The following is a 24,573-nucleotide window of genomic DNA, read 5'->3' as shown; positions in this document are numbered from 1 at the left end:
CATGCATACATACATACATACATACATACATACATACATACATACATACCTCAGTAGGATATTGTGATTAGTTGATTTTCGCAATGCTATCAAACACTAAAGAGTGTAAACGATTGCATGCCAACAAATTGGACACTCTTATATTATTCCCACTATGTCAACTGTTCGTAATTGTAGTTTAGAATGAACTGACAGATATTTCATCGTATCCACGTGAATTCTGTTTAAGATCATTTTAAAAATACTCAAAGAAGTATTCTTAAAGCATATTTATGTTTTGGAGCTGTGTCTAGGTCTCAGTTCTGAGGTCAATATAATTTTTCCGAAACAAATTGCCGCTCATTAGCTGTTGTTAATGATCTTGAAATGAAATGTTTTCCAGATTAAAATCATAATCTGATATATTATTATGTCCCTATAATGTGTATCAAAAGCATGGTCCTATCAATAGCATGGTCCTGTCAATAGCAAGGTCCTAGCCATAGCATGGACATGTCAATAGCATGAACCTATCAATAACGCGGTCTGATCAACATCATGGTCCTATCAACAGCATGGTCCTATCAATAGCATGGTCCTATCAATAGCATGGTCATTTCAATAGCATGGTCGTATCAATAGCTTGGTCATATCAATAGCATGGTTCTATCAATAGCATAGTCCTATCATTAGCATGGTCCTATCAACAGTATGGTCCTATCAAGATAGAATGGTCTTATGAGTTATGAGGTAAATATAATTGCTTCTGTGACAAATTGTCGCTCGTTAGCTTTTAATAATGATCTTGGAATGAAATGTTTTCCCTATGAAAAACATAATTTGTTATAGTATCATTTCCATATCATGTGTATCAATCGCATGGTCCTATCAATAGCATGGTCCTATCAAAATCATGGTCCTATCAGCAAGATCAATGTCAAGAATGAAATTTACTCACTTTTTATTAGGACTGTAACTCTAATGTCATTGAAGCAAGCTTAATTTAACAGGTTTAAATCATGACTACTTAATCTATGAAGTATTTCCATGATATTGTCATCAACGTTTAGATTATATATCAACTCTATTTTTGTGTTTAACCTTTAGCTCACAAATTCTCAAAGATTGTGAGATAAAAAAATTGATTTATGCTTAATGACCTAAAGTCATGTCGTGGCTTCTGTTGTTCTTAATTAAAATGTAACTATTGTTTTTCCCCGATTATTTCAGAGAAATAAATATTTATTTTATACTGAATAATATCAGTCTTTGAAATAGAGGCATATCTTTAAAATTGTTTGAGGAACATTACAATTGAATGCGCATAGTTTTGTACACAGAGGCAGTTGTCTGACCTAACTCAGACGTAAGTTTCTTTGAACATGACAACATCCCAGCGTTAATGGGTGCAAATAAAGAGCAGACATCGATGATGTGTAAATATAGCTTGCTAAGCCCTGGAATGATAAAGGTAATCAACATTGCTTGAAAAATCCACCATTTTGCAAATGGATTCTCTACAATATCAGAGGAACACTTTTCATATATCTCCAAATAATGTATCCTTTGCGGATCAAATCCAAGTCACATTCTGTAACTTTTTCCCCCAAATTACTTGTTTTTTGAATCACGGTGGTTAATATAAATACCAATATTATTCATCTGAGGTTTAATATTATATTTTTTTCGTCATAACCCATAATGCTAAAAGTAACTTTAAGTCATTAGAGGGTATATTTACACGGACAACCAGTAAACATATTTATGGTCACCTCATTAATTCTGTAAATCATCCTGTGTCATATAAACCAATAGAGACTATGTAATTATTATGATGTGTCCATTGTGGTTGATAATGTGTTAAAATTGCCTTTGAAAAGAACAAATCGAACCAGTAACAACAGATGTTTGAATACTGTCGAAAGCGTCCTTGATCGTGCTATAGGAGATCCATAGAGATAAGTTTCCCACGATAAATATTGCTGTGAAATTTTGACCTAACTTGAAAGTTAAAAATTATAAGCATCACATGTCAATACTCTCTCTCCCTCTCTCTCTCTATCTCATTATATGAGATATATATAGATAGATATAAAACAGAGTTTGTCGCTTTGAAGATTGAAAGTATGCTTAAATTATATGACAGGTGACCAGCAAAATAAAAATTATAATTTTCAATATTCTCTACAAATTGATAGGTGTCATTCTGTTCAAGTGTTTGTCTCTGCCCTTACACGTTATTTTGTCATTCATTTACATGACCTAGGTAACGAGATATTACCTGTGTAAGCAACACAAGGGAAACAGAGAAAGCTCATGTTTGGTTGGGTTAATAATTCATTTTTCTTTGATTCAATATTTGCCTTTTACATGGTTTATGATAAAAATGACTTGGACGCTGTTTTAAGGTCACTCACAAAACGAAATTACGCATTAAATTAGTTGAGGTGAGATTTGGGGTGAGGTATGGGGGTCACACCTAGAGAAAACAAGTTTCCAATTGCTTCATGTGAGTCACATTACCAGAACATGCATGATATTTTTCAATTAGTCGTTTCAAGCATGCAGGCTAAAATGTTACAAACAGGGTTTACTTTCCTACGCTATTATTTATTTACTAGAATATAGGCATTATCATAATATGCACCGCGCATTTTTAAGAGCACAGTCATTGATTCACTTTCACATCCGTATATTTTAATTACAAGCAACGTTTAATCTCTGCGTTCGTTAAAATGTTCATCACAATAGATTTTTATTTCTTTTCGACAACATATTTGAGGATGTTTGGTTCTATTGAGGTTTAAAACTTAACAAGGTAATCCAAGCAATCAATCGATAGACAGAGAGAAAACATTAATTTAAAAACTGATGGACTAAGAAGGAGAGAAAAAGGGAACAAGAAAACAAGAAATACGGCAAACTATGAGAGCTGGCTCTTCAAGGAAATATCGTTTGGATCATAAAACATCAGAATGCACACTATTTTTATGATACAAGTATATAATATAATATTAACGGTGTGAGGGGGCAAATTTATGTCGATCTATAAAGAACAATTCAGTTTGAGACCAGATAACAATTATTTAGATTTATGGAGACAGGCGCTTGTTAAATAGCTATATTGCGGGAATTTCTAAATGTCTGGTCAGGAACTGTAGGAGGCTAATTACACTTTTGTTTATATAGCAGCCAGACGGAGTATTAGGGACACGGTTAAGCTTCGATTTTGTAGTGAAACTGTCAAAAATTTCAAATTTCTATAAACCGTTAGTCGCAAAGTAGAAGTTCAAATTGACCCCATATTTGGCGCTTTGTTATAAAAGGCGGTAAATATATTTAATCCTGATTGGTTACGCTAGGGTTTTTCCCACACTAAATTTCCTAGTTTTAAATATCGTTACATCGAACAAATCTAATTAGTCTAAGCTTCGCTGCATGGGTAAACGTACGTGGACTCCGAGATAAATTTGAAAGATATTCTCTCTCGTTAAACACTTGTCCAAAGGACCGAAGGTCTGAAGGTTCAACGGTCCAATTTTTGGCGGAAGTAAGAAAAAACGTTAAAGGCACAAAAGGGGAAAATAGCTCTTCAGGCGTATCTTCCGAAGTGTCATCAGATGTACTTATCCACTGACGCAATCAATTAGATATGTATCCACATGCTTACATAACCACCTACCTACACAAAGAAGGAGGACCGAAAGGAGGCGAAGCAGTAGAAAGGTTGGAAAGAATAAACAAAAAGGAAGGAAAGAAAGGGCGAAATGACGGAGAACAGCTACAGTGAAAATGGAGGGAACCAGAGCTGAGCAGGTTATGCCATTGTTCAAGGCAACGACTTCGATTGTTCACTCGATCGTATGATGACTAATTATATCAGGAAAACAGATTGGCCATTTTTATAAATATATTTGTGTAATGAAATTCAGTGAATGTTTTATTCCAAAGAAGCGAATCTTCTAATGTATTTTATTATCTCCATTGTTTATGTAATTGATTAAAATTTGATTGTTTACATGCTAGGGCACCTATAAGTTTACTCGATCCGCGCAATAACACCGAGGGCGATCATCTCCTAGATAACGAAAACCGAATAAAGCGGACACCTTGAAAGAAGGTATAATCCGCTAATCAACCCACATATTTCCAAAGGGTCTTAGGGTTTCCCTGTTTTTCGTGAACGAAGGCGATAAGCTTTTTGTCATTGAGTATGAAATGATTTTGTGTGATCTTAAACATGTTTTCTTAGCAACAATGAAATTACAAAAAATAAATTGCGGTAAGGAATAAAATAAATTTCACAAATTGTTGAAATTATGTAAATCCGCTCAAATTCAAATATTCGTATAAAATGTAATTTGCAGTCAATGGATATTATATCGAATTAAAATTAACAGTATAACTATCCATAATTGCTCGGTCTGATTCGTTTTCACCACAACCAAAAACAATACAATAAATAATAACTTTGTTTCTTATTATTGTTTCATTTTCTTCTATTAGTAGGAAACACATGCAATCTCTCAGATTATGATTAAACTAATGTATGATACGTCAAGGAAAGTCAAGTATGTATGTATGTATGTATGTATGTATGTATGTATGCAATGAAAACTAAAATATTTTCTCAAAACCAATGTCCGACATCAATTATAAACGTGCACAGATGGAGGTCCTTAATAAAGATGAATGTCTGAAGAAGTTTCACTGTCGAGGTATTTTTTAATCGACCATTTACATTTTGTGTGTGTATGTGTGTGACTTGGATTTTTAACGTGGTTGTAACAATTTGAACCATATCTATAAGATGTCGGCATTATGGCAATTTATGCAGATATCTAGAACTATGTTATCATGCCGCAGACATGCACCACTATGTCCCACTCAGTCACACTATCCTGACACCAGGTCGACCAGTCCTAATGCTAACCTCTTAATTTTAGAGCGCCAAGCTTGGCAGATGCAAGTACCATTATCACTCCCAACGAAGTCAGAATAAAACTGTATAGACTGCTACATTAATAACTATTCTCCAAAATATCATTGCATGGTACCTGTTTCATATGAACATCAGCTTCTTTAAATATTCTCTCCTGGTGAATGACACTTTGGACGCTTTGCCACTATGTCTGCTATGACCTCAAGTTAATATCGCACCCCCACCCCATCCCCAACCCCTTTTTTTCTAACTCTTGCCAAGAGGGTCCTTTCTAAAGCAGAAGTCATACCACAAAAATAACAGATTATATCCCTCTCAGTCAACACTTTATTGCAGGATTAGCCAATGCATACATCTTCATGGGCACGCGTCGCCATGCACTGACCCCAACAAAATGCACTACAAATAAACGTACTGTAAATTTTATATTACAGACACGTTACTCTGTATTCAGAATTTTTTCTACAAACTTTTGCACAATCAGGATGTAATTTACTCTAATCTTGTCAATCTTGCATTCGTGTTTAATCATAATATTTTAAGGGTATCCTAATCACGTACAGATCATAATCAAGGATTTTTCAAGCTTTGTCGGCCTCAAACATCCTGCTATTATCGTTTACGACCAAACGAGATGGGCATAACAAAACAGAAACAAAAATTATGTGCAATTACATATAATATATCGTGATACGTTTCTATTAATGTTTAATGAGAAGGAGGAAGGTCGATTTATGAAGCTGATTTTTCAAGCGAAATAATATTTAAACATAGACTTTCCAGATAACCATGCTAAAAATGTCTTGAAATAAAATCTGTATGAAAGTTTAATTCCAAAACTGTCCGAATTGAAGCTGAAAAAGCTTACATGTGTACGCTTTAGAAGGGATTATACATATGTACATGTTGAAAGGATTTGAATATATGTACAAGCTAGAAGTGATTAGACAAGTTTAGATATTGGGAGGAATAGGATAAATTTCTTCGTTGGAAGGATATTTCCTCAACCTCCTCGATTTTTCTGCAGCATTTGACACAATAGGCCATGCTATATTATCTCACCGTCTACAGCATGTATTTGGCATTCATAATACAGACTTAATGTGGTTCAAGTCCAACTTGGTCAACAGGACACAAATTGTGTCTGCAAATGGAATACACTCCAGCCCAGTTGATCTATGTTGTGGTGTTCCATAAGGGTCTGTTCATTGACCTGTTCTCTTCATTCTGTACACTCAGCTGCTCTCAAGTGTCATAGATCATCATCCAGTGTCTCGCCAATTGTACGCTGACGACACCCAAATATACAAATCTAGCCAACCAACTGAAATTTATGCTACTATCCAAGGTGTAGAGATGTGCATTTCTGATGTGAAATCATGAATGATGATAAAACCAGGGTCATTTTGATCACAACACAAAGACTTTCCCATCCACATCCTTTACCTGAAACAATAAAAACATCAACGTTAAATACAGTCAGTACTAAATCTAGGTGTTACTCTGGACAGTACTCTCACATAGTACCAACATCTCATGAACATATGCAAGGCTGCATATCATGAGCTGAGACGCACCAGCTCCATTCGCCAATATATTTCAGTTGATGCCACTAAACACTTGTGTGTTCATTAGTAATTTCAAGACTGGACTATTCCATCTGCTTCATCCCAATATACAGAAACTTCAAAAAGTTCAAAACAGAGCTGATCTGATCGTTCTTAGAGTACTACGTTCACAGCACACCTCACCGCTGTTCTTTACACTACACTGGCTATCCTTTCGATCCAAAATCAAGCACATTTGTTCTCTATGCTACGTTTCACTGACGGAGTCCAGTCCAACATACCTATGCGAAATCACTCATGTGTACACACCAGCAATATACACACGCTCCTCTTTTGACAATACTATACTCATTACTCCCACTATGAAATAGAAGTCATATGGACAATATTCGTTTGCATACTAGGGCCAAGCAAGGTGGAATGAATTACCCACTCAACTATAGACAAAGACACAGCGATCCTATTCAAAAGTGCTCTTAAAACACATCTATTTCGACTATAATAAACAACTTAAAGAACTAATAATGTTTGCTACCTTAAATATTTTCTCCATGAGTTTTTTTATGTTTTTTTTTTTAATTTCATGGAATTGATTAGAAATAAACACGTTAGAAAGAATTATAAATATATACAGATCTGTTTATTACAAAAGATCATGTAAGATATAAATTGATTTACAATACGGTTTTATATTACACTAGCATAATAAGATATATAGTGATCAGATTCATTTTTCAACTATATGGTCTCCAATCAGCTCTTTTTGTCGGCCAGTGGGTCATAAGCAAAGTGATTGTATTTCTGGAATGGCCTCAATTTCAGACTTCCAGCTAGTAATGACATGTAAGCATGAATATTCCTGGATGTACAAATAGATTGATTGATTAATGTATATATTGGTATAACTCTACGTTTTAAGCTAGTAAAGAAGAGAAATCAACAATTTAAGTAAAATTCATCGCATATTTTATTTCTCTAAGTTACAAAGTAACAAGTTACAAGGAACTTACAGTATTAAGAATTACATACCAACAATTTTGATTCTACCACTGTGATCTATTCCAGTATGTCTTTGAACGAATTCCCAAACATCCGAAAGTAGTGCTTTAGTCCAAAATGTCAATGAACACATTGTAATTCCAGTGAATAATGTAAATAAATAATTTCTCAAATTACATCTGAATGCAACATAAATAGCTACAATGACTGATATTAAAAAAGGAGTGAATAATTGTTTTACCAAATCCCGTTTCATACATAGACTGGAGCCTGTTCTGGAAAAATTCCCTAACTCTTAAACAAGGTAGGTCTTGAACTTAAATTTTGGTAACGATCTTGTTTACTTGTTAGAATCATAAAAACTTAGATAAGCACTGAACCATGATGAAAGTCGGGTACGAAAAAATAATTAAATATGCATAGCAATACAGATATATAACATGTTTGTATAATGGTCAGGCATAAGGACACCAATAGAGATAGTTTACTATATCAAGAATGATATTGACAACTGCTGTTTTGTTAAATTTGAAGTAGTATAACTGAAATGCAAATATTAAATGCAATTAAGTTAGCTGCTGTTGTAAAAACAATTAATATCAGAATTGTCATTTTTGTAATGTGATGGTTGTTGGTCAGGGTGTACCATATATCCTATGTAATGTCGACATGGGTTGCTCAGTGTACTTTTCATGATAGTCCTTCAGAATGTATGTAGAAGATGGCCCTTGAATCTAAATAATATTTTGTTGTCCTTTTTGCTGCCTTTATATAAAAGAAAAAAATGTAAAGCGTGAAAAAGTAAATCGATAAATATATATCTTGCTATTTTTAGCTACAAACGTTAATGTGCTCTTCAGTTATTATTGGCTGCTTAGTGTGCAAACAGATCTTGGTTTTCATGGTCATCTTTATGGCTAAAAGTTAATATTCTTTGTTGCTGGTAGATCGTCGTACTATAATCTTGGGTCGCAGATTCTATAAGGCAATACTGGGTCGGCTCCTTCAATCTATTTTTGTGAAATGCACTTAGCTCTCAGTGGCATCTTATAACTAGTAATGCGCTTTTGCGTGATTTAGCGTTTTAATGTAGCTTTCACAATTTTTCGATCATATGGCTACATTGTCTGCATTGTGGCAGTATATAGTGATGTCAAGTGCTGGGGCATCATGTTGCAGACAAGTGGCATCATGTCCCACCCAGTTACATTTTCCTGAAACCAGCCCAACCAGTCCTAACATTAAACTCCCACGGCTGCAATTACCATTTTTAAAACTATTTTGGCATGCCTATACTGGGGCTCGATCCCCGGACATCCCGCATGCAAGGCGGATGCTTTAACCACTTAGACCACCGGATCGGTCTAGTGTTGAGATGCATATTTGCTTTTGGAGTAGATTTATACAACTTTTTGTTTCAAATGGTTTCCACTCAATATGTTCCATTGACACGATTAACTTATGAAAAGATTATCAACTTTGACTTTTGTTTCCTTATGTTTGCTAAGGTGATTTTCTCTAACCGTGTCTTGAGACACCACCTATATAAGGAATTTGTTATGTAATTATGTATGATGCTCCTTTTTACGCTGGGCACGATGGTATTTAAAAACGTTGGGATTTTTGTATATTATCGTTCAGGTATGTTTCACTGGTCTTTCATGTGAAGCTATTTTGAATTTCGATTCGTTTTTCTATTTTGTCTTTGTTTGCATAGTATTCTTACCCAAGTTTTATTTTATCTGGTAGACCAACTTTTGCCATAATATTAATGATTAACATTTCCATCCAATTTATTATATTAATATTGATTATCATTACGACAAGAGACATGGGTGTATATGGTAGTTCTAGTTTAAAGGATTTTAAGCAGTCAGATACGGTGATGTTATAAACACATACTACCTAGCTCACATCTAATACTGATAAAAGGTCTGACCCATTTGAGCTGACGTATGTATTTTATCATCGCTGGTGTTTGATAATCTATTGCCCTGGTGTAACACTACCAATTTCTTATATGTAAAGAGCAGTGGTCTTGAGCTCTCGCTTGGGCGAACATTACAAATTGGCTGGGAATATACTTTTTTATTGATTCAACTTTTGTACCCCGTAACAATTTTGGTGGCACCGATGGAATAGCAAAGTTGTTGGAAATTTGACAGTAACACTGAAAAAGCAAAAGAACCAAAGTTTTGTCTGAGTAGTGTAACTGCAAATGAATGTTGGATATACTCTGTACGTTTGTGTGGGTGTGACTCCTGTTAAGCCAAGGATGATTAAAATAAGGATTGAATTGACGACCCAAGATAGAGTTATCAATGAGGAAGTATGAACGATTGTTGGCGAGCACAGTATTGCAAGGGATTGAACCAGAAGGAAACCATATGACATCGAACTAGAGGAGGAGCGTCCTGTAAGAAAACTAAAGAAAACACAAAGCAAACTAAAATCATCCAAGGACACCAAGAATTGAGAGACAAAATTTAGACCTTGAAAGGAAGAAGTTGCAGATGGAGCAGTCTTAAACTTAAAGAGCTAAAGTTAGATATATAAAGGGTGAAACATCATAAAGACGTAGATAAAATGAATGACTGCCTTTCATTCAAAATTCAAACTTCAAACATACAATCATCAAGCGAAGGAAGATATTCTTACATTTCTCTCAGAATTTGACGCCGTTGCTGATCATGCAAAATGAGGCGAAGAAATGAAAACCCTGCACCTGAGAATGCTGCTAACAGGAGAGGCAAGAGAGGTAGCACGGCAAACAAGCAAGAGCTACGTTGAGCTAAGAAAGGAGATGATAATTAGGTTTGGGAAAAAACCTCACGAATAGTTTATCCAGTTAGTTAGCCTAAGAGGTGATACTAACGAAACATATAGAGGTCTGATGGCACGTATAGAGCCGTATTTAACATGGTCCATTGATAGCTGTGATCCACGGATATACTTAGCAGATAAATACTTCTTGAAGTCTCTTCCGCCAGTGCAGGCCCAGTGGATAAGGCGCAATAAGGGCAATGAATATGTTGTCGATGCTGCTGAGGATTACGTTTGGCATATCAATGAAAGCAAGTTGGACCACAAGCACAGCCGACAACAAGCAAATAACCAAGCATCAAGTTCACTTCTGTCCAATAAAACTGGTTTGAGAGAAAACCCCTATGGAGACAAAAATTGCTATAAATGACAGCAGAAGGGTCATGTTTTGCTAGCTGGTCCCAGCAGAAATAAACAAAATCAAGCAACCTACTTTGTCCAGAATACCATTATTGAACGGTTGATAAATATACCGAGAACAGTGAACAACAAGGAAATATTGTTTGTTAAAGATACAGGTGTAGAAATCACCTTGATTAGTGAGAATCTTGTCGATAAGTCATGTAACCTTGAAGGACACAACCTGGCACTATACACTGCCATTGGACAGCCTTTTGAGGCGCAATTAGCCATAATAGAATTAGACACGCCATACCACAAGGGACATGTCCAGATTGGACTGGTATCTGGCTTGGCAGCACAAGCGCTGCTGGATATGGATATTTACGTAGGAAAAAAGGACTATGGTAGTATCAAGGAACCAAGCAGGAACACTGAAAGATGAGGCTGAAGAAAGTGAAAGAAGAATAAAATGATGTGGGGTCCGATCCCATGAACTGGACGACGTGCATTTAGATAGGCTATTTTCGGACGAATAAATAGTGATCATGGGCCTGTTCAGGATGAGGATGGCATCCATCGTGAAGATGAGACTGATGGGAAGAACTTGCCGCTTGATCAGCTGCACAATGTTAATGTGGAATTGATTTCTCAGTATCAAGAGAATGACGGCTCGTTTGCTGAGTGCGAGAAAAGGGCCTGTCATCTGCAAGTGAAGCAGAAGGCAAGAACAAGGAATTTTTCTGGGAGCATTTAATTTTAAAACGGAAGGATAAGTCGTCTCATAGAGAACAATATGGACTCCAATTAGTTTTGCAAAAGCAGTTACGTCAAGCAGTGGTGGTGTTTGCTCATGAAACACCGCTTGATGGTCATCAAGTAAAGGAGAAAACGAAAGCAAGAATAACAACCGCATTTTATTGGCCAGGAATGTTTTGGGATATCCAGAAGCGCGGTCAGACCTGTAACATTTGTCATAAGACAACAAGTGGAACATGGAAGGAGAAAGCTCCAATGAAGCATCCACCAATTTTGTCTGTCCCTTTTGTTAAGATTGCGATGGACATCATTGGCCCACTGCAATTCACAAAGGTGTTGAACAAATATATACTAACCATAGTAGACGATGCTACCGTGTATCCGGAAGCAATTCCTTTGAAGGACGTGGATGCCAAAACAGTGGCCAACATTTTAATTAGCCTATTTAGTCGGGTTGGTATACCTAAGATTATCCTTTGAGACCAAGGAAACAACTTCACATGTACTCTTTTAAAAGAACTCTACAATCTGTTGATAACAACCTCTCTTACAGGCCACACTCCAAAAGAAAGGTCGAAAGATTGAATGGAACACTGAAAGCTCTCTTGAAGAAACTGTGTTCCACGAACGGTGAAGAGTGGGTTGTGATGCTGCCTTACGCACTGTTTTGCTATAGGTAGGTACCACATGAAGCAACTGGGTTTTTGCCGTTTGAGCTGCTGTATGGTTGGCCAATAAGAGGGCCGATGGAGATTCTTAAGGATATATTAACAGGTGAGGGTGAGACACGGAAGTTTGTTGTAGAACACGTACTTTCGATTCGCCAGCTATTAGCTGATGTAGGTGAGTTAGTGAAAGAAAATCTGTCAGAATGTCACAAAGTTAAATTATGCTACCAAAAGAGAATGTAAGCCTGGAGATGAGGTTTTAGTTTTTGTGCCATTCGATGCATCGACGATGAGGGCTCACTGAAAAGGACCTTATCGTGTCATATGTAAGGTCAATAACATTAATTACAAGCTTAACATTGGTGGTAGGCGAGGACAAGTAACATACCATAGTAACTTATTACGTTGGTACAAGAGACCAACTGCGTGTGAGGAATTGTATGAAGGAGGAAGGATAGACTTTCCACTGGCCGACATGGAGAGTTTGAACACAATCGGTCAGAATGGCAGACTGACAAAAGAACAGTGAGAACAGGTGCGAAAACTATGCTCTGAGTTTGAAGACGTGCTAACTTTAAAACCAGGTAAAAACAACTTGATCACTCGCAACATTCGAACAACAACATATATTCCGATCACGCAGACACACTATCGTATTCCCCATGCAAAAAGGGCTGACGTCAGAGCTATAGTAGACGCAATGTGACAGCAAGAATTGATAAGACCATCTACAAGGACAAAGAGTTCACCATTTGTAAAAGAAAGATGGAGGTCTGCGACTTTGTGTTAATTACAGAACACTGAACAACATCAAACTCTTTGATGCCTTTCCTACACCAAGGATAGACAACTTTTTGTAAAGTTGGAAAATGCAAAATATATTAGCAAACTCGACATGACCAAAGGTTACTGTCAGATAACTCTGTCTAAAGAAGCGCAGGCGAAATCTGCTTTTGTGGCACCCTGTGGACTTTATGAATTTACTTTATTGCCTTTCGGGATGAAAACTTCACCTGCTACATTTTCGCGCAGGATAGACATGTTGCTGTCCAAATTACGTAATGTTGCATCTTACTTTGATGACATCATTATTTATGGTGAGACCTGGGATGGCCAACTTCAGGATCTGCGAGCAGTCTTGGAGAGACTGCGAAAAACAATCTCACAGTTAAACCTTCCACGTTTGACATTGCAAATGATGTGAGCTTTGGAACTGTTTTGAGTCAGTACAGTGACAATAAGGACACACATCATATAGCGTATCTTAGCCGCAATGTATTGTCCAGGGAGCAGCATTATTCTACAAATGAGAAAGAATGTCTTGGATAGTATGGACGACATAATCTCTTCACTACTACTTGTGTGGTGCTCCATTCAGTGTCGAAACTGACCATAACCCGCTAATCTGGCTAAGCTAAAACAAAGAGAGAAAAACGGCTTCTGAGATGGTTCCTGTGTCTGCAACCATAGGAGTTCACGATCAAACACTGTCGGGGAGCAGAGAATGCAAATGCTGATGGATTGTCACGTACTGGAGTCTAAGACTATGTGTTTTAGTGTTCATTCGTTTTAGACTTATCTGAATTAAGACCCATTTGATGATGTGTAGTTTAGATTGTGTACTAATTAAGTACTTTCGTGTGCATCAGTGTACATCAAATCTATCAATACTTAGTACGAATTAAACCAGTACCTAAACAATTTTTATTACATCGTCTGATGGGCAGTTCCTATTAAGGAATAAGTTCCATCAGAAATCAAAGTCATTAAAAAGATTAATTTAACCGATTTCCAGATATTGGAGCTACGTAAAGAGAGGGTGCTAGAGTGCAACACCTACCGCAAGAAGATAATGTCTTACTTATACAGGTGGGCCAAAACGCGTACTCTTTAACGAGTTTTGACATTGACCTTTCTCTGATATTTGATCTCTAGGACTAGTATCAAGCCAGGAAAGAAGTCCTAACGAATCTCATCGAGAGGAATCAGTGAAAAAAAGGGGCAACCTACGAGCACCGGGTATGAAAAAGATGTACAATTTGGATCGATTGAAAAAAATTGTAATTAGTGAACCCCTAACTGGAAGATATTGTTTTCAATACCTCTTGGACACTATTTAATTATAGATCTCTTCCTACGGTAGAAAACATGTAAAGAAAATTCGTAGACCTGATTTCTTGGAATCCGGAGATTAATATATGATAGTTGTATCGACGTCTATTAGCAGATTACCTCATTAACCCATATCTGGTTCCTTGCAGTTCACCACCAAAATGATTTTGATATTTATTATTGTTCGATATTTTGTATTTTGAGATATATATATCCCAAAAGAATTTCTGACAGTGTTTGTCTAATGCAAGCGGAAAACTGACTGCAGCCACACTTACCAATGTTTGAACCCCACCTCTGAGAATTTTTATTTCAACCCATGTTTAAAAGTCCGTAAAGAGTGACCGATCCAAACAGTAAGATTGATTTGAAGAAAATTCGTCGCAACGATTTCAACGAATTAGCGCGTAGATGAAAGAGGTCGGGCACAACACATGCGATCAGAAGATTATACCTTACGTATACAGATAAGCCTGTATATTTCCTCTTTAAAGAGTTCAGACAATGGACCTTCTCTGATATTTTATCTATGTGCGGTTGAGTCCACCCACGAATGAAGTCCTAACGAATATCATCGTTAAATAGCAACGATGGCTTCCCGGTATGAACAACAGTAAAATGTTGATAGATTCTATCAAAATTGTGCACTAATTGAACTTCTACTAAGAGGATTTGAATTACAATGCCTCTTGGATATCATATAAATACCAGTAGGGAAAAAGTAGAAGAAATAACTTCACATCAATATCGAGAATTTATCGTTTAGATAAAGTTAGTACAACACAACACATGACGTAAGACTATATTACGTTTACATTTGGGCTAATAAGTCCCCTATTTATACAGTTTTCACATAGACCCATCTTTGATATTCTAATACATTTTGGAGTATCCGTCATTTGCATATATCTCTCCATTTTAAGGATTTCATAGATTTTTAGTGATCGCTTGTTTGATTTTGTGAAGTCGGTGTTCACTGCGCGACTCATTTGATAGGGGCAAACGTCCCAGATTGGAGTGTTTTTGAGATTCCAGGATGACATGGTTTAATTTATATTGAGTTCAGGTCAGATAAGCATAAGCGTCCCTAGAGCTGAACAGTCCCTATTAAAACCTAAATGTATGGAACGATTATGTGACTCCATATGCAGTATTTTGATGGATAATTGTACATTGTACAATATAGCAATTGAAAAGGACGGTTCCGTTGTCTGGAGACGGCTTGTGTTGTTGCTGTGATGGTATATTTGGTTCAAGGTTACAGGCGAAATGAGGCTTAAAAGCATAATCTGAAAGGCATGGGGTAGCGCATGCAAATATTTCACAGTACCTGGTGGCTGAGTTGTATATTTTCAAGAAGTGAAATGCTACCGCTACGTAACGGCAATTTAATAAGGAGAAAGTACTTCTGAAGTTCTGGAGTAAACAGCAAACTAAGGAGCGCGTTAGGGGGTACTGGCTATCAGAAACACGCAAATGTTAATAAACTGTATCAATAGTTCATACTCATGGAACCCTTACTTAGAGGAAGTTCTTTTCAACGCCTCTTATATAATATCGACAAAATGCCACTTTCTAACAGCGAAAAAGTTTAAAGAAAAGTCCTCTAGCCGATTTCGAGAAACTCGCGACTAAATAAAGGAAGTCTTGCAGAACGCATGCCCTAAGATTATGTCGTACATCTACATTTGGGCCATTACGTCCACTCCTTATAAATGAACTATTCACTGATATTTTTTCTTTATTAGATGGAGTTCACCTACTAAGGAAGTCCTGATGAATTTCGTGGAGAAGAAGAAGCAATATAAGGGAGTACCGGTTATCAATCAAAAACACGCATGTCTTAATAAGCTGTATCAATAGTTTGTACTTATGGAACCCTTTTTTTCGACGAAATTGATTTAAATGTATCTTATAAATTATCCAAATAAGCCTCCTTTCTATTAGCAGAAAAAGTTTAAAGAAAATTTATCTAGCAGAACGCATGACGTAAGATTATATCGTACGTTTACATTTTGGCCATTACGTTCACTCTTTATACATGAACCCTTCAATTACATTATCTGTAGGAGATAAGAGTCGATCCTCGAGTTACGTCCAGATGAATTTCGTGGAGACGAATCATCCATGCAAAGGGCACCTTAAGGGGATCTGCTATAAAAATACGAATTAAGTAAGAACATGAACTAATTTGACACGGATTTAGAGGACTTTAATTCCATCGCCTCTTGGAAACTATCTCGTTTGGGATCAGTTGCAATAGTAGGAAAATTTTGAATAACATTAGTCAACTAGATAAATGAGTTTAGCACAACACATGGCGTTCGAAGATTATATCTTATGTACACAGTTGAGACATTACGTCCCCTCTTTACTGTGTTTTGAGATGGATTCTTATTTGATATTTATCTCTAAGGTATGGAGTCTAACTACATATGAAGTCCTAATTAATATCCTGAAGCGGAATCAGCGAAAGGGTATGAGAAACACGCAGAATGTGCGTCAGTGGTATCAATATATGTTTACTAACTGAACTCCGACTTAGATAACTTTTATTTTAACGCCTGTTCGAGAGTTCTAGCCAAGCATATTTTACAACAGTAGGAAAAGTCTGAAGAATATTTATTGAACCGATTTCACGAAAGAGTCTTCTAGATAAAGGGGTTGGATACAACGCATGCCGCACAATTTTTAGAGATTTTTGGCATGGACCCTTCACTGACCTTTTTTTCTGTAGGGTCAGCGTCGACTCAAGACGAATTTCTTCAAGAGGAATCAGCGAATTAAGGGGCATCTTATGAGTACTTGGTTTGAAAAACACGCTCAATGTAGGCCTACATCTAATATATCAATAACTTGTAGAAGAGTGACCTCTACTTACAGGATTTTGATTTCAACGCCTCTTGGACAGTATCTAGCCCGGGATCTGTTGCAACAGCAGGAAAACATAAAAAAATATTCGTCAAGCCACTTTCGAGAAATTCATGGCTATATAAATGTGGCTGGGTACAGCACATGCCGTGAAAATATATTTTACGTATACAGTTGGGCTCTTACGTCCCCTCTTTAGGCATCTTTGACATGGTCCCTTCTTTGATATTATATATATATATATATATATATATATATATATATATATATATATATATATATATATATATATGTGGAATTGGGACTACCAACGAAGGATGTCCTTACGAATCTCTTCGAGAGGTATCAGCGAAATAAGTGGCGGGGTTTCGTTAACAGATACGAAAAACACACCATGAGCAAAGATTATCTCAATATTTTATACTAATTGTACCCCTACTTGGATGATTTTGATTTCGGCGTCTCTTGTACAGTACCAAGTTAGGGACCCGTTTTAACAGTAGAAAACTTTTAAAGAGAATTTTCGAGGCGATTTCGATAAATCCAGAGCTCAATACACGGTAGTTATAACGATGGCCACTAGCATATTGCCTCTTCTGTCTTTATCTGCATCGTACGGTTCTCGCCTAAATTACCCGGTGATCGATCTTTCTTTTTGAAAGATTGTACATATGGATATGTTTGACTCCTACAATATGTATTGACAGCATTAATCGAGAACAATGGGATAAATAGGAAGGTCGTTATGGATACGCACAATATTGAAGCGTTACAGCCCTTTAGTAGATTTTAGTAACATTTTGCTAAGTATGTGTGGATAAATATATGATGGGGGAATACATGCAGTAGACGGATTAAATCGAATATATGCACAGGGACCCATAACAACCCTTTTAAAAAAGAGTTTTACATTGGCTCTTCTTGAGCTTTTATCTCTGAGAATATGTTGAAACCATGAAATAAATCTTGATGAAATGAGAGGAACTAGTGCAGTTGGGGCGGGGGGCAATTTCTGGGTATCGGATATTAAAAAAGATATCTTCAATGGCTATCGATTGTATTAATATTTTGTGCCCACAGATACCGTATTTCGAGAAGCTTAATTCAGCGGCTCTTGGAGAATTTCTGTCTATGGATCAGTTCCATCACTGGACAGATTTATTGAAAATTTGTGGAGCTGATTTCTAGAGATATGGAATTCAATATATGATATGTGTACAACAATAAGGAGATCACATATTCAGGCCTTCTCTTGTGGTAGAGAACTTAAGACGGTTTTACAAGCTCCCGCCCCAAAAAAAATATTTGATGTCTACCTATAGTACATACATGCATGTGATGTCCTACAAAAAGACATTTTGAAGTCCTCACCCTCTAACAATTGGGGAAACTCACAGCCTGGAAGATTGGCCGGGGAGACAGGCTGCGGTCCAGCTCTAGCGTCCAATAATACTGAGGGCCACCCTTCATATGCGCATACGGGTGGACCGCAAAGCAATTTTCCGATCCGTCTTCGATCGCAAAGTCGGGATCTTTTTCGATTCCTCTCTTTGCTCTTCGCACATCCTTGGGTATTGCTGCCAGAGCGGCGGTTACAGAGAAGCATTTAGCTACTTTCAAGGCCGCCATTAGGGGCCTTAAATGGGCTGGCCCTAAAGTCCATCAACCGTAGCGCTGGAGGCAAGGGCCTAGACGACGGTGAACACCATCTCCAACTTTAACCAGCTACAGCTCGCCCAACTCGAAAACACTTCTCCTGTGTTTACATACGCGACGAGCTGGTGAGTCTGCAATTGCGAGGTGTTCAAAGATCTGCATTGTCAACATAGGCAACTCGCAAAACTGCGTGATCCACTGGGTGGATTTTGGCTCGTGAAGATGCTCGCATGCCTCCGCCTTGCCTGCAGAGTCGGCTACGACTCTCTGTGAAGACAATGTCTGACGGGACGATTGCTGTGCTCATTGCGTTCTACAACGACCTGAAGCCTGGTATGCTGATTTATACGGCATTGTTACTGCGCAGCAGACAGGTGAAACAGGTAGGATGACGGCATCTAGGTCATGCCAGTGAACAGCTTCAAACGCTCGCACAGATACAGACGACACCTTTCTAAAGACTCTGGCGAACCTCGCCCAGTACGTGAGAAATATTGAGCTATTGAATTGCACAAACCATTTCGACGTCATAGACATGAATGACCATATTGTGTTCACCGAGACCAGCAATAGACCAACATTCTCTGATGTAGATTTTATTCACTCCTATTGTGGTCTGGCGTAGTGGCATAGTCAAGACTGTATAAAGAGTAGACGTAACGGCCCAAATGTAAACATATATAATCGTATGGTATGTGTCACGCTCGACTTACTTTATTCTCGAAATAGGCTCAACGAAATTCCTCAGGGCTTCACTATCTTCTCGAGATAACATGTCAAGAAGGTTCTTTGTCAAATCTCTTTAAAGGTGATAGTTAACAACCAAACTGTATAAGTAAGATATAATCGTCTTGCGGACCGTGCTTGACCCGCCCTCCACTCCCCTTTATCTAACCTCAATTTCTGGAAATCAGTTAAAGAATTGCTAAGTTTCCCAGTTCCAAGGACTTTAAGACAATATTCAAAGTCAACTGAAAGCTTCTTAAACTCGTAAATACGCCACATAATTCTCCTCAATGGACATGACGACTACAAGAGAAATCTCCAACTGCACACTTGTATGTTTTTTTATGGTTTCCCTTTTACTGGCGTCATTAGTAAGCTTTTCGGAAAACTAATTGTTCACTTCATGCATTACAAGACCCAAACGCCTAACACAAATGATTAATCCTAAATCAAATTACCAAACACGTATTTCTATCAATATACTAAACCATTCCTTCATATAGTACGCGATTGTTTCATAGTTAGCTTCATATTGCACTCGTATTTCTTCAGTCAGGTTTGAATACACTAATGCATGCCGTAAGGAGCTTTCTTTGCTTGATCACGTTGTGGTACTCAGCTTTCATACAATTCGATTGGGGCTTTTCCATTCTGTCTTTCTCCTCCTTATTTTTAAATTGTATTTTTAAGTTTTGTATTGTTAACGTCGCTTTAACAATTTGAGTCATATCTTAGCGATGTCTGCATTGTTGTAGTTTATATTAATGTCTAGCGTTTGGTCATCTTGCCGCAGACATGTAGTATCATGTTCCACCCATCGACATTATCCTGGGGCCATGCCGACCAGTTGTAAAACTAACCTCATAACGCTGAGCGCCAAGCGAGGTAGTTGTTAGTACCATTTGTATATGTCTTCGGTATGGCTCGGGCTTGGTTCCATCCCGAGACCTCACTCATCCGAGGCGAATGATCTAACCACTTAGGCCAATGGAGCAGTCCTTCGGTTATTTTTAAACATAATGATTTAAAAAATGAACGGTGCTGTCACGTTTATTTTTTGAAAAGAATGATATGCTCTTTCGCCTTCTGTCTATCGAGCTAGGTTATGTTTTCCGTCACGTCTGCTACGGAATCAGAGCTTAAAGTCCCCTACCTCTTCTAACATATGTGTGATAGTAAGACACATGACTTCCCTTTGTCACCAGAGAGTCTTACAGTATACTAATGTTAATGCACCTCTTGCACCTTGTCTCACAAGTGCCACGTGCAACTCTTCTGAAGTACTTTGTACTTAGGTGCCGAAGAATCCACATCATTACTATGACCTTAATAAATAGTGTTCAGACAAATTCAAGCAAGCTTAACATTTTTAATATGTTGTCTTGCCTAGTCAAGCAGGATAAAGTAGAGGAAAGAGAGAAATTCGGTTATTGTTTGGTCAGTTCATGTTAAATTGTTACAATCTGCCCTTTCTCCAAAGCAAAATTAGAGTCCATTGAAAGGATTAACAATCAATTTGGCCAAAAAGGGTATCCAGAAATGTAATACAAACCATTTCTTGTATTAACTGATGTGTACTGAAACCATCTCTGGTATTTTTCAGCGGATAATAAGATTTTAAAATTATGAGCATCCATTTAGAAGGAGTAACGACAGCAAGATTTTCAAGGTAGCCATCATGGCAGCTACATTGGATGCACAATTAGCACCATCTTCATCTAGAATCAATAAGTATTAGAAAGGTATGTTGGTGAAAACCCCATGCAGATATAATTTCCATTTGGGATAGTAGAGACAATGACATTTTAAAGATATTGAAGGTCAACTTGAAGTTTTGTCTAGAACCAACTAGACAACAAAGAAGTCTTCTGATTAAACCTCATGTTTTAATGAATTTCCCTTTAAGATGAGCAGTGACAACAGTTTAGGTTTGTATGCTAGATAAATACCATTTTGAATTTAGGCTCAACAAAACATTACAAAGCAAATCTTCTGGTAAAACCTCCATGTTTATATAACTTTTCATATTGAAGGAGTAACAATAACAAAACTTTCACCATGGTTGCTATATAGGCCATATTAGATATCAGATCACTATTTCCATCTAAATCTAACTGGGTTTCATAATAAGTCTTCGCCAAAAGTGCAATGTCAGTATGACCCGCCATCAAGAAGTAGTGATAAAAAGTGTCAAATGGCCATTGCGGTGGCAATATTGGAGGCAGTGGTTACTAAGGAGGTGCAAAGGGTGTGATCTGGCTCGAATGACATCCAGGAGGGTGATGCCATCGGGACTTGATGTCCTGTGTTTCTTGTATAAAGTATAATGCAGTATAACCTATTCACTGAATTTTTACTATCGTACATCTTCCTCATTTCCAATTTGCTTGAGACCTTACTGTGTTGTTTAAAAATCTAATTGCAAAGATAATATATTTTTCTCTGTGTTTAAAGTTTAAAATTATTTATGGGGTGCCAAAAGATGGATCCGCCCTTGGTGCAAAATACTTTAGGTATGCCGCTGACTGGAGGTCAGATTGGCACAAGTTTCAGTCATGACTAATTATGCAACATAACTAGTTTCTGAGTGAAACCCAAGCCAAAAAGATCATTCATTCAGGAGTAGTGACAACATTTTCAAAATGGCCAATCTGGTGGTCATATTGGATTTCTGTGTTGCACCATTTTCTTTTAGGACCAACTAGAGTTCATAAGAATTGTTTTAATAAAAATGCCATGCTAATATGACCATCTCTTCTAGAGGAGTACTGTTACCACGTTTATCAAGACGGTTACAATTACTGTCATAGTGGATGTGTGGACAATACTGTTTTCATTTAGGAGAAACTAGACATCAGAAAAAGTCGTCTGGTTCAAACACCATGTCAGTATGACTTATTGTCCAAAAGGTGTAATGTTAACAGGACTTTAAAGATGGATGCTGTATCAGCCATACTGGATATCTTATCAGCACAATTTGTATTTAGGACCATCTTGACATAATAAGAAGTTTTTAAGCGAGAAACCCATGTTGACATGAACATCCATTTCATAGGAGTAGAGATAATAATATTTTCAAGATGGCTGCCATTCCTGCCAATTGGATGTCTGAGCTGCACCATTTTAATTTGGGACATACTAGTAGACTGTGTTCTTCTTAGTCAAGCTGAGTACAAATGAGGACAATAAATAAAGAAAGATAAACATATCCTAGAGGATATTTATTCACACTACACAAACAAGCATTCCAAATTCTAATACAGAGGTTTCTTAGTCAAGCTGAGAACAAACGAGGACAAAATAAATAAAGATAAATCTAATCTAAAGGATATTTATTCGCATTACACAAGCAATCATTCCAAATTTTAATACAGATGTTCAGATATTCTTTCTGACTAGGATATCTTTCTTGTCTTTTATCGCCTATTAATGTTTTTACAACTAAACTTATGTCTTCAATAATGTCTTTCTTTCTGCAAATAAGAACAAGATAATTTTTTTTCGAGCTTCTTGTGTGCTGCTATATTAAAGAAGAATCATAGAACACACATACCCCATTGTATTACATGGTTGGACCGTAATGTAATACTGCAATAATTAATCAATGTAGCGCTTGCCATGAATTAATATTAATGCAATAGAGCCTCATGGGATTAGGCATCATTCAGGTAAGTGGACAGTGAGTCTCTAATACATGATATCATCATACAATTAATGCATCTTCATTTAGCAATGAAACTCAATGCTTTTACTCTAATGTTAGTCAAAGATTGCCTGGGACTAGGAAAGGTTACTATGATTTACATTGGTGTTAAAAGTAGCTCATACAAGAGTAATGCAATAGCCATGGGTCATGACTGTAGAGGAAAAGATAAAAAGGTTTCCCAAAACATCACTGACCACAGTAGAGTTTAAGCTGTTTTGAAAAAACCACCCATTATATCAGCAAAATATGGTCTCTCAGACCAGGTAATCTAAGTGGAGGCGGTCTTTATCAACATAGCCGAATAATATATATATATATATATATATATATATATATATATATATATATATATATATATATATATATATATATATATATGGAACATATGGTATTTCATGGTAGTGCTCTCAAGGCAGGTTTTATAGTATTATGAGATCCAGAATGTAAAACCAGTTTAATCTGTTTTATGTGTGAGACAAGAATGATATACTGTATATAAATAACATTGTATGATAAGTTTCATTTTTAACCCTTTCTGTATTTTGTTTTGAATGATAAAATCAAACAAAACAAAAATACAAAAATAACCTGAAAATTAAAAAGAAATCTTTCAAAAAGGTCAAGCAAGTTATTTTGCACTGCAGTTTGCTTCCGATGATCTGAACGCGCTGATTGAAAATAGTAACCTTTTTATACTCTCTCCATCCTATTATAGAATCATACATACTGCATATAACATTTTATAACATTAATATTCAGGTAATAAATCCCAAGAATGAATAGTATTTACAAATGACTAAAGTGGCAAACGAAAAATAAAATGGTCATATCTTTACTGAACACTGAATACTTGCTGAGATGAGTCACAATGACCTCTTCCCCCATTTCTCTTTCTATGGTTTGCATAAAACAGTTTTCAAAACGCACTGTCAGATAAAACTGTACTTTGTATTGATCTTTAGAGGTTTGCAAATAACATAATAGGTAATAAAATTACTCTTTACAAATCGTATTAATATGATCAATAATTATTCAATTACAACTAATAAAAACATGTCTTTCACTCTGGGCAAAGGCTATAATTGAAAAATGACAACTAATGAAAGGCAAAAATGTTTAACATTTTCAACAGTTTAAACTTCTAGCAGTTATTCTGCAACACAAACTATTAAGAACTAAAGTGGGTTTATGTTCAATACTCAAATGCTGTAATCTGTACTAATTTCCTGTCAAATAGAAATACACTGATATGTGCATGAAAAAGATTTCTCCTAATAATATTTCTCTTTAAGTCACCTCACCATAACTCACCCGATTATCTACAACAAAACTTAGGCATTGATTGCCTGCCAAGTTTTCATCTTTCTGCAAAAATTCATTCACGTAATCACGAGGCATCAGAAACACATTATGTTACACACAACA

At 36.6% G+C, this 24,573-nt stretch overlaps 1 protein-coding gene across 1 annotated transcript in view; it reads right to left on the bottom strand.

Moving 5' to 3' along the window:
• Positions 1–18,689, bottom strand: part of LOC149790129 (uncharacterized) — a 55,672-nt gene extending 36,983 nt beyond the window's left edge. Inside the window, exon 1 of the mRNA XM_089973168.1 lies at positions 18,456–18,689. Within this exon, the coding sequence (XP_089829294.1) occupies positions 18,456–18,689 (234 nt within the window). The remainder of the gene's footprint in view (positions 1–18,455) is intronic.
• Between the last annotated feature and the right edge of the window lie 5,884 nt (positions 18,690–24,573).

Source organism: Sinohyriopsis cumingii, chromosome 10 (genome assembly GCF_028554795.1).
Source record: "Sinohyriopsis cumingii isolate HCF-2022 chromosome 10, ASM2855479v2, whole genome shotgun sequence".
NCBI classification, from domain to species: Eukaryota; Metazoa; Mollusca; class Bivalvia; order Unionida; family Unionidae; genus Sinohyriopsis; species Sinohyriopsis cumingii.
Note: the sequence above shows the minus strand (reverse complement) of the source record. Positions and strands in the feature narration are given on the sequence as shown.